General features: G+C 37.6%; 2 protein-coding genes across 3 annotated transcripts in view; both read right to left on the reverse strand.

Moving 5' to 3' along the window:
- The window catches only part of NUP50 (nucleoporin 50), a 398016-nt gene that overhangs the window by 375458 nt on the left and 10241 nt on the right, over positions 1-12317 (reverse strand). The gene's annotated exons all lie outside the window — the stretch shown is intronic.
- The window catches only part of ARHGAP8 (Rho GTPase activating protein 8), an 83738-nt gene that overhangs the window by 34302 nt on the left and 37119 nt on the right, over positions 1-12317 (reverse strand). For both annotated transcript variants that reach the window (XM_050914936.1, XM_050914937.1), the window contains exons 4-8: positions 11213-11300; positions 8403-8534; positions 5294-5380; positions 1363-1461; positions 117-227 (exon numbers count right to left, since the gene is read on the reverse strand). In XM_050914936.1, the coding sequence (XP_050770893.1) occupies positions 117-227; positions 1363-1461; positions 5294-5380; positions 8403-8534; positions 11213-11300 (517 nt within the window). The remainder of the gene's footprint in view (positions 1-116; positions 228-1362; positions 1462-5293; positions 5381-8402; positions 8535-11212; positions 11301-12317) is intronic.

A 12317-nucleotide genomic window follows, 5' to 3' on the forward strand; every position in this document is an offset into this window, starting at 1 on the left:
GAGAAACTAAACATATAATAAACAAAATATTTGCACATGTTCTGTCCAGTGAATCTGCACATTACAGAAGGCTGCAAGGTATAGAAATCTCATATTTTAGAAGTCTCATGGCTTACTATTGCAGGCTGACTCCAAATTGCTGGGTAGGTAGAGGTGGCCGTGGTGGAGGAACCTTAACCACAGGTGGCAGTTTTCCCTTCTCTTTCCCTCGAAGATTTTCATCATGTCTGCAACAATCAACAAATCATTGATTTTCTGTGCACCATGGCTGACAGACTATATATATGAACAGCTACCAGTATTGCTCATGATGCTGATCTCCTGACAATAGTGCATATGCTGCAGGTCTTACAGAACTTACATTTAATTTAAGCATTAGGGAAATTTTTAAGTAGTATTTGTGGTAGAATACTTAAGCAAGACACAGAAGAGCTCTTATGCTTCAGCCAACGGAGCATAGTAATAAATGTGTCCAAAAAATAGGAACACACTATAATTTAACAGCAAAATTCAAACCTATTTCCTACTCAAAATACAACTCCTCTTTCTTTGGCAACCATGCAATCCAATTTATAACCTTAGAGCTGTAAGGTACTTTCAGTTATTCCATATTTACACAAAAGGTGTGTAAAAACCCACCAGGCATCAATAACAGTCATAATCAAAGCTTCCTGTTACTTTCATTCAGCAGTGACATAAAATCACTTCCTGTCAGTACATCAAAGCATTTCCATGTAAAGCGCTGTGTCGAAAAGACTGTTATTGATAGTAATACTGGCACTTGACAATTTCAGCCCTATGCATTTCTTTTTCTTTTCCTCTCCCGCCCCCTCTCCAATACACCTCCCTAACACACATACACGCACAATATAAAAGTAATGGATCCGCTAACAATAGATGTATCCATAAAGTTTAAAATCAATCAACACTTTGCTGACTGGGAACGCTCTTAGCAAAAGGAAGTCACTTAATCTGTTACAATATGCAAGCAAAGAGGTCAGGATTACATTTTTACCCATGAACGTTATGTGATACTCAGAAGCAGTAAAGAAATATGGATTGGTTTTGCTAACACTCACACAGAAGCTGCAAATATACTAAGAAAATGCTCCACAACTGAGACGGAGATGTTCCAAATCTGTAGAAAACTATATAGCATTCTCTTCTCTAAACACCTGACGTACTTCAGCACGTCTTTGATGGCAATGTAGGTTTCAGAATTAAATCCAACCAAGCACAAACAGTGAAATTAGACTTTTAATCATTGAAGAAATAGGATTAGATTCTGCTTGGAATACAGTGAACAGGATGCAACTCTACCTGAGAAAAGGTGAGACAACCTATTTCAAACTTGCCACATACCGGATGACTTCTTGAGGGATATTTAGCTGGTCATATTTGAGATGCTCTCTCAGGTCACTTAAATAGTTCAAGTAGGTGATTTTTTTCCCAAACTTATGGCTGAAAAAAAAGAATCACAAACAAGTATAAAAATCAGCATGGGAGGAACATTTATGAAGGGTTTAGTTTCTGTTACAAAAATGTAAGTGCTGATGCAACTGTAATTGAAGCAGCAGGAGACATAAGATGTATTTCATTTCATATGATCAAACATATACAGTGCATGCCTGAGAGTCTGATCTGAATAAAAATAACTGACTTCCATCTGAATGTTTTGCAATTTGCATAGATATGAAAAACACTGCTTTAAAAGCCACTGAAAAACAGGTTTCACACAGCATTAGAAAGCTCACTAAAAGAACTGTTAACTTTGGAGAAAATGTTACACAGCCAACAGAACAATGTTTGTGTTATTTAGGTACCTCTCCCTGCCAAAAGACAAAATAATGGGTCTGCGGACACAAACTATAAAGTAGTAAGCCACAGGCGACATTTTCAAAGCATAGTGTATACCCTTGAAGTGCTGGGCCCTCAGCTTTACCCATTTTGAAAAGGGTTGGATAGCTTCTAGGAAACATCCTGAATAATAAGGTTTTTCTATGAGTTGTACAAAACAGACTTCCAAATTTGAAGCACCACGTACCACTAGTTAGGTCTTGAGTTTCAGCCAGAATACACTACTTTACAGGCTGAGGTGTTCAAACAAGGTTCAGAGACACATTTATACACATGGTCTGAAATAATTTCATATTTTTCCACAACACAAAATATCTGTCTTGTAATGAAGTGTCAAGCAAAATAAGGTGTTTGTGATAAAAAGTGTACTTTGCTGCAACTTACTTTCATAGCAAAATCGGAGAAAAATTCTCTCACATTAATGAATTTATCCCTGGATTGTCAAATACACATACACACACTCCCTCTAGTGGGAGATGGTACAAATACAAGTCACTTCAGCATTTTACAAGCTTTTAATTGAAACGAGCTAAATTTTGCTAACAGGCAAGCAATTTTGGGACACTGACAGATATCAGTCTGTGCGTGTACAACTTCAGAGCTCTTCAGTGTGTTTTTTATCCAAAACAGCCTGTAATTTCAACATCTTACCTAAGCCACGGGCCAGCGCAGAACTCTCTGGAACTAACCACCTCTGGTAATACAAATTATGTGTTCTGTAACATGTCCTGTAACTAAGTTGTGGGCAATTAGGAACTATTGCTGTTCCTTAAAAATGCCACATCACCACCACCACCTAAATGTATATTATTTTGATAACAGGTGGGTGGCTTCTCTTAGCTCACACGCAGAAATGTGCTGCTCTTACAGTTTTTTTGCAGTTTGGAGTAAATACATTTAACCTAACACTTTACCTTCTTGCTCATCTCTTTTGGGACTGGAAAGGAGATCAATCAACTTCTGGAGCTTGAAAAATTTCAAGTATTTACATTTTCTTAAATACTTTCAAATACAAGTATGCTAAAATACTTATTACTTTTGTTCTTCACTCTAATACTTCTGTCATTCGTTCAGTTCTTAGCAAACACATTGTTCATGTAAAAGTACTTAGGCCATGTATTAACAGGTACCAAATGTACTAACAGACCTCTGAAAAATAAATATATGTTTCTTGATAATGAAAGTTATTTTACATCTGCTATTTTTATTGGAAACACTATCTACAAATGAGTCTGGGCTATAATTCAGCAAAGGTAGGAAACAGAAAGTCCAGAGGATTTTTCTCCCTTCTTTTTGTGAACTTTGGTTTAATATTGACACTTAAATAAAAGCATGATCTGCTAAGATAAGATTATTCTCAACTGGAAGGAAAAGGTACTGTGAACAAATTTTAAATTGTACTATTCTAGTAAATTAACAACGTTAATAAGTTTTAGTCTTCAATAAGAGTATAATTTAGGCAAACTGTACATGGGCACTTTCACACTTCAGTTTTAAAATTATACCCTTACGTTTTCCCTGACTTGACAAACCCAAACTTAAGTCAACCTAAAGCACAAATGCATGTGAGCATTTGGCAATTAAACCATTTTAAGGAGTAAAGAGGTTTTTTCCCTAGCTTCAGCTAATTCCCGCCTTCTGGCTTACGGACCTTTTCAGAGTTTATTCATACTTTCAATTATTTTGTCAGTCCCAGTGTACAAATAGCTTTGTTTCTGTTGGTCACATATTTTAACAACAGTAAGTAGAGTGTTACTAAATTAGACTCAAAACAAGTATCCAGGTACACAGTGGTAACAGTTGAGTACAAACAGGAACAGCCAATCCTGCTGAAAGCAGGATGTTCAGAAGGTCAAGATGATGATGCATCTAAGATGACAAGCCCTGGTTTGAATTTTCTACGCTAGATATGAATGCTTATGCTTACCAGGATCACTTATTTTCACATTCAAAGTAAACAAGGATTTAATTGCCAGTGTATCATACTGTTCCAAGAAAAAAAGTATTCATCTTATTTACACAGACATAGTAAGATCCAGGGAAAATGGGTATTTGGAACAGGTACCTGTAAACTTTTCTTTTGTAAGAATTAGCAGCCAATTATTACTCTAAATCAAATAGCATGGCTGTTGTCCAGCTGTGGCTCCACTGAGTGCATTAACATGCACAGACTGAAAACTGTCAGTGTCACAAAACCGCTTGCCTGGAGCTATTCCCCAGGAGCTCTCAACTGCCTCTGAGAAAGAAGTTGGTTGCACCTGAATGTTGTAATGTCCATCAAGAGTTTTTCTGGTTTTATTGTTTTTTGGGTTTGGTTTTTTTTTTTCCTAGAAAGCTCTCCATACCCACCCTACAGCAAATCAGGAACAAAAAAAAAGAAAAAAAAAAATCCATCCCCATTCCTGAGGCACCATCAGCTGCTGGACATCCTGCTTCTGTCACACTTTTCTCACCATTGCTCTATGACCTGGATCTCTGGCATTTTACTGCTAGTTAAAATACAGATTTATAGTTAGTCCTCTTGTTTCAAGAACAGCATATTCTGGAATGATTTTTAGCTGTAATTACTTTTTTATTTTCACTTGCTTCTTACATGTTCTGATCTGTCTAGAAGTTAAACTTCCCCTTTCTAGTTAATTAGCTTTCTACCAGTCAGAAACTGAATCAATTGCAAGTTACTGTAATGCACATTTTTAGTTGGTTCATTATGGCTTCTCAAGATAAGCTGTTTTCATCCTCTAGCCCTGAGGCCATTCATAATATAATCTGCAAAATGTTAGAATTACTTTGAAAGTGACAGAAGTTCAGGAGCAGAAACTAAGAAAACCCAACCGTCCTAGCACTTAGCAATATCCGCCCATTGTTGCTGGTTCCTTGTAGACAGCATCAATTTTTACAATGCAGAGGAAAAGAACGCACCAGTAAAATACATCCACCTTCACCATTATACCCTCCATCTCAAATTCCTATGGGCACTTCAGAGCTTATCCATTAACTTTGAACACACAAGTAGTATCATTCCTATTCATCTCAGCACTTGAGATCAGACCGAAGGTTAACCATTCATTATCCGCTTTACCGTACCACCTAGTAACTCCAGTCACGGACCCAGTTCTATTGTGCTAAGTGCTGTCAAACAGGACAAAAAAAGTCATTCATGGTCCACAGAATAACTATGGTTTAAAGTGATATTTACTTTAACATACCAGTAAAACTACTACGAATTGAGACTCCCTTTTCTTAGAAAGAAAAGAACTCTACCCTATTATTCATACCCAAGCTTAAGTTCACCTTACTCATTAGTTCAAGACAGTTTAAATGGGTATTGTGCTGTTACCTGATATATTTTACCTCAAGCCTTTTTAAAAGCAACTTATTAGAGAACAAACCACCCTTAAACTAAACAGGACAATGTGCTGAATAAACTGCTAAGTACCTTATAAGAGGTTTAAAGATATTCCACAGAATTTTTATGAAGTTGGTTGGATGTACAACATAGAGTGCTTTAAGGTTTTTCTTATACCTAGGAAAAGAAAATGAAATTGTTAGAAGACTGTTGAATATCATAGACAGTGGAACTGAATAGCTACAACTGAATGGGAGGTATTATTACAGGAACGTTATACAGCATTCTTTTCAAATACATTAAAAAGACCTAATTCAGAAGAAATTGAATGTAAAATGAAAAAAAAAAACCCAATTTTAAAAAATGGTCAGTTTTGACGATACAATAGTAGGCCAAGATAACACTATTATGTTCCTAACCAATGTCTGCTGTCTCATAGATTTAATATCAGGGGGACAGAAGAGAAATTAGGCAACTTGGAAAAAAAAAATATTAAGAAGAGAATGAAGAGTCTACAAAAAAAAAAAATCTGTGATATAAAAAAACTACTTTCTTTCATCTCCCTTTATTTTCTGCTTACAGGAGTTTCATGTTGGAGAAAACTTCTAAATTTTCAGATGTAAAATTTATACCTAATCTTTTATTTTTACCACTACTTTTGTCTTGTTTTGCTAGTAATTACTAAAGGTGAAGCCAACTGCACGCTGTTTTATATTGGATGGTCCCCTTTGTATGAAACAAAAGTCCTTCTCCATTATAGCTTTGCTTGACTCTACCGTGTCATATCATGATACATAAACAATAGATTCTAGTAGGCTGAAACTGAAATGGAAACGAGGCTGCACAAAAAGACTCTGCTCTTACTCAACGTTATTGCAAAATGAAATTGAGAAATGCATAATGAAATATCCTGCTTTTATATATAAATTGTTGCTTATTACTTTGCCAAGTTCTCTTCCCAGTAGGGAGCGCCCCTCCCAAGTGTTCACCACTCATTGTTAGAAAACAATGATTGTTGAAAAAAAAAAAGATCGTGAACTCCTAAGAAAAACCTTCTTGTAACAGGTTATGGTAAGGGGGAAAAGGGACCAACTCAGCAATTACAACAGTTTTTCCTTTGGGGTTTTAACTGGGCCCACACATCTTTGAATGAAAAAGGCATTGTTTCCACAAAGCCACTATCATACACAAGCAAACAACTATCCCTGTGCAATTGGCACCACTGTGGATAAGAACCCAAAATCAACAATAAAAACTAACACGCAAAACACCTGAGTTGCTTTACTGAAGTTTCCATTTTAACTGTGTTCTGTACCTTGAAGCAACGGGCATAAGCCGTTGCTTCTGTGGAAGTTTACGTACTTCATAGTTTCCTACGCTACAATTAAATGCCCAAAACACTTTACTGAGCCTCTGCTGTAAACCTTCAAAGCAAGATCTATTCTTTTGAAACTATTCCTGTTGAATATTCGCTTTCATGACGCTAGCTAATTACTATTGTCCTTTGTACTCTCCTTTGACCTCTCTTTCCTTTGACCCCAAAACACACACATGGAAGAAGTCTGAAAGGTACTGGTTTTGTTTTTTTCTCTGGCTAGTACAGCTGAACATACATGTTGGGCTGTGAATATTGCTTTGAGCTTCTCAATGACAGTATGCTAAGAAGTTCCAACTGCGAATAAAACGATGGGTGTACGGTTTTGCCCAGCTACCTGGGCTTCTCTGTTCCTCTTCGGTTCTCCTGCTTTCTGGGTCAGGGTGGGGGAATGGAAAGAACAGATTTTTGGCATAAGAGAGAGTCACATTGTGCACTTGTAGGCATTGCAAAAGGCAACAAAGAAGATATTGCCCTTGTACGGCCTCTCCCCATACAGCAACTGTAAAATTTGGCTTGGGATTCTCCCAGAACGACAATAGTAAGACGCTTTATTTTCAGGAATTGTCAGTGCGTGGCAAAAACCAGTATCATAGTCCCAATCTATCACCAAAACCAAAATATAATAAATTCTTTGCCTTTCTTCTCCCTTAGCCAGTCCCAGGAAGAACAGATACATTGTACTAACCCTATTCAGAAACCTACTAGCAAAAATAACCTTTTTTGGTCTGTTGCTGAGTGGAGAGCAATATCTCTTGAAAGCAGTTAGAGGCTTCAGATGACAGTTTCCCTGATGGCTCTGATGGCTGCTATGCGCAACCTCATCTTCTCGCTTAATGGGTTTTAGAGTTTCAGGAGGTTATTGGGCGAGATTCAAAAGAGTCTGAGCTCTGGCACTAGACGACCAAAAGGTGGTGTGCACACAACTTTAATTTTCAAAGCAGGGTCAGGTATTTCACTGGGACTGCTCCCAGTCTAATCTAGAAACACCCAATAATCTTTTTCACAGCATCTTTTTTTGAGATTTGCTTCTTGCTCCAGCTCCCAAATTGGAAAAATCAGACATGTATGATCCACGCCCCCCAACATGCACACTCACATACACTCTCAGGAAAGAGCTATATTTTTGCTTTCAGTCATGTTGACCTCGAGCCCAACTTACAAACAAGTAAAAGACTAACTGATTTCAATAGGAACTTTCAGCTTCATTGGTAAGTGTGCACTTTCAGAGAATAAACATCAGAACTTTAGTTTCCACTATTAAAATGCTATTTATCTAGGAGCTTTGGCCTCGACTACACCCTAACCAACTAAAACATGAAGTCATGAGCCATAGCCATTTTGACTCCAAAGGTCAGGCATATACGAGCACAGCAGTCCCTTCAGGGCTTTACATCTAACAATCAACGAACGCTGCAAGGCCTGTGAGATACGGACTGTTAAAAACCAATCTTTCCTTTTTTGTACACAACCTAGCCTTGGGATGATCAAAGGTTCAAACAGAACTGTGAGATAATGGAGAATGATGACCAATAAGGTGTCACAGCTATCTTGTTAAATAGTGCACAGAAAAGGCAATGGCTCTTGGTTTTGTTCCCAAGGCTTTTTATACCTTTGAATAACCACTGCAGCACCCAGGCCATTCTTTAGTACTGCACAGAAGACACTTACAAGAGAACCAACAGCACCAGTATCACTACAAGAATTTGCAATGGCAAAATTAACTCAGTTAGCCGTGGGTGGATCAGGAAAGATCTGCTTCCTTCATGGAAGTTAGTTACATTACACAACCAAAAGAGTAAACCAAATATTTTGGAGACATACTTCCTGTCAAATTCTTTGTAGGCTGCTTGTAACCATTTCAGAGATGGTTTATTCAGACTCTTCAGGCCATAGTGAAAGTAGACAACTGTATAATCATTCTCTACATACTGGTCCAGAGTATACTTTAAGTACCTGAGGAGAAAGACAACATTTTAGTTTTAAGACAGTTTACTGGATGAGATTTTTTAAAGCAGTAACTGATAAAGAAAATGTGCTATTTTTGCACAGAATGCTAGTGACTGCAAATTCACGTTTGCTTCAATGTATTTCTCTAATAAGTTCATCTTGCTCTAGTGGCAGTGTTGCCAGTCATTCCACATCACTGCAAAGCCTGAAATTTGAAAGAATGTATTTAGTTACTTTTATTTTGCTTTCTTCTGGTCTTTGTAAATTCCTTCCTTTTAGCCAAGCAAACAACATCATTTTGACTTTTCAAAATAATAAAGAATAAATCTTGGGTTTTCCTCTCAATTTAAAACTTTCTAAATTCTTGAAAAATCCATTAGCCGTAATTACTGCTAATTACAACTTGTTACTGTAAACTGTTTTCTTGAATATATTTGCCTTTTCCTTGTTTGTATTGTGGGGACTACGTTCATAGATCATTTCCCTTAAAACTAATTTAAAGAACTACACCACTTATCCCATCTTGAAATAATACTGCATGTTTTATAAGCAGATTTCTGTGTGTTCATTCTTTTATGGTATAGTTTAAGATGCCTTTCTCTTCCCTTTCTCCTACAATTGAGAACACTGTATGGCCTATTACACAGCTCAATGATTCAAATAAAGCAATGATGGAGGAGTACAATCTGGCCTTATGTCTTGCTGTGTCAGACTTCAACTTTCTCATGTCATTCTCAATGCTATCTTATTATTCTGTGACAGAGCCCCAACTATTGCTCTTAATTGTATGTAAGCGATTTTCATTCAATAAAATAGATAATTCCATGTGCCATTTATTAGGCTGTGGCTATCTGCAAGTATCAAGGCCACTCTGACTATCCACCTTTGCATGGAAAAGCCCACAACTTCACTCTTACACTGTACTCCCACAGTCTCATTTATCTGCCTATTCCCTCAGCATACTGTAAATCTTAAGACTGCAAATAGCCTGAGACAGAGACTGCCACTGCAATTAATATAACGCTGTTTTGATCCCTGACTTAAGTATTAATGGTATTTTAATGGAAGAAGTAGTAGTAACAGTCATTCAAGACTTTTTAAAAAAAAGAGTTTGAAATTAAAATATATCTAAACAGATATTCTTACATACAGATTGCCTCACGTTTTATTTTACAGCATGTAAATTCCTTGGTACATTGTATCCAGAAAGCCTGTACTTCTAAAAATAATTGAGATAGTTTTGTGGGCATAAAATAACCAGTATTTTTGCACAGTCAATTACCTGTTCCAAGGCCGTAGCAGAATTGCAGGGACATTGCAAAAGCTTTACCAAATCAATTCTTTAAGTGATTTCATCACAAAATACCTACCAATTTGGGCCTACTCTGCAGCTTTTCCTCAGAATTCAACATCTGAGTCTAACTACTCAAAAGCAGATCACTTGATAGTTATATTGCTAGCTTCACATTCAGACACCTCCCTTCAGTTCTGTCTTAGCACAGACTTTCCAAGTGAATTTGATGTGGGCTCAGATACAGGAAAACATGTAAGCATTCAAGTCCGGAAGAGTCTAAGGGGTGGAAACCCTCATTTCATCAAGGTGTCTCCTCACAGAACTGAGGAAGGGTTCTTAGATCTGGTAGCAACGTGGTTTGTCACACTCCTTTCTTTGGCATTTCCTATTAATCACTGTAGGTAGCTCCTCTAGGAGAGGAGCTGACTGGTGTGGCTCTTCCTCCTAGGTGCTAACACTCCCTCTATGCTACACAGGAAGCTTTGGCTTAAGGCTGTGGAAATAACCCTAGCTGTGCAGAGCGTAAAAATGAAGCAACATGGTCTCAAACGCATTTCTTAAGTAACCTGTCTTTTAATACCTCTCCGTTTCTGAAAAGTTGAGATAACAGCACTTCCGTTCTTTCCAATGGTGGTGGGTACTGATGGTTGAAAGGTGCTCAAACATTTTGGCAATGGAGGCTCTACAGGAACTCCAAGTAGGTTTAAAATGCTTAATAAGGACAGGACTCTCATGGCAGAACAGATCTCCTTGTAGTGACAAACTACAAGGCAGAAACATGTCCTGGTACCTTGCTGCAGCAAGTTTATAAGGAAGAATGTTGTGATTTTACATATTCACACCCTCTTTTAACACAAAACCCCCAAACATTACAAAGTGAGATACGTATAAAAATGTTAAGCATAATATACTGTACATAATGCAGATCTTTTTATAAAAAGAGGAAAACCACTAAGATGTAAATAACTAAACAATGCTCTTGCTGCGTGATTTAGGAGCTAAAGTATAGCAAATTAAGGCCAACACCGCAATTCATGAGAACATATGTACGGAGCACTAAAATACTAGAATTTCTCTTTCACTGGTCCTCATCATAAATTCAATTTTTAAAATATGATCAGAATTCATAATAAAATCAAGACAAGTTAATTTAAGTACACAGTGAATGGCTTCTTCTAGTCAAGATTCCAGGTGAAGTAACTCTCGCAGTTTCATCCACATCTCATTCACTTAATATTAACACTAGCAGGTCTTACATCCTTTTTTTCATTTCACTCCTTGCCTCACTCCTGGTTCTCCTCTCTGAAAGCTCATTCACCTGGAAACAAGCTAATAGAAGTTCACTTATAAAATGTAAAGTAGTCCACACAGGAGATAGAGAGAAACTTACTCCAGCAATCTGGTGTGATTGAGCTGATGGGAGGGGGGCATACGGCAGCAACTGAAGGTGATCACCTTCCTTCCAGAATTGTCATCACCTAGTGAACAAAAGAGTTAGTAAAGACAACGCTCATTTACTTATGCAACGGGACCTCAGTGATCTGAAGGAATGGCCTGTATCTTCTGATATTTGCGGCTACCTCTATCTCCCATCATTACTCAAAACATACTGCGAAACTTCACTGTCAAATCACACGTTGCCTACAGAAAGCAATTTGGCCACCGCTGCAGTGAAATGAAGCAGTTGCTGGGCAAATTAGGAAGCTAAGCTGAGAAAGCCATGTTCAAAGGTGGTTGGTGGTGCTCAGCTCCTGACAGGGAACACTTAAGTCCTCCTGCAGCATTCAGTCATGGAAGAAAACAGGCCTGCTTTCCCTAGTAGTCTTCAAAGTGACCTGTTTTCAGACTCTTCATGCTTTATTTCTGGAATTTATAAGAATACTGCTCTGCCTACAAGCACTTTGGGCATCTGCTTTGTCACACATCTAAGATTTTTTAACCAACTTAAGCTTTCTTAGATACTCTTTTCCAGAAGCACTGCTACCTTCAGATCACATTTAAAACACAGTAAGCTAGGCATACAAGTATGTTTTTCATGATCTGAAGATCCCTAAGTGTCCATCCCTCAGTTCCTCTGGCAAAATATATATTGCTGCACTCAAGTTCATTTGCTCATTGACTCACGACGGCTTCTCCCACGCTGTCTGTATAGTCAACGTTGGTGTTCATGCCATGCCCACCCCACACCCAAGCTCCTCTATCTGGAAAGCCAGGTGCAGAGCTTAAGTCATGCTCGTACTGAAGGCAACTCAGCACTGAAGACTGTGAGGTGTTAAGATTTTAACATATATCGACATGAAATATACCATTCCTTTTAAAGCAGTACAGAAACATCCCAGAAAATGTTTAGACTGAATTCATATTTGAGACATTCTTGGTCTAATTTCAACGTTCAAACTAAATGATATTTAATACTTGCTTCTATTGTCACTAAAACATCAAAGTTTGGTTTTGATATCAGTAGGAGTACAATAAAGTTAAGAACTGGGGGGTTT

Source organism: Gymnogyps californianus, chromosome 1, assembly GCF_018139145.2.
Source record: "Gymnogyps californianus isolate 813 chromosome 1, ASM1813914v2, whole genome shotgun sequence".
In the NCBI taxonomy this organism is placed as follows: Eukaryota; Metazoa; Chordata; class Aves; order Accipitriformes; family Cathartidae; genus Gymnogyps; species Gymnogyps californianus.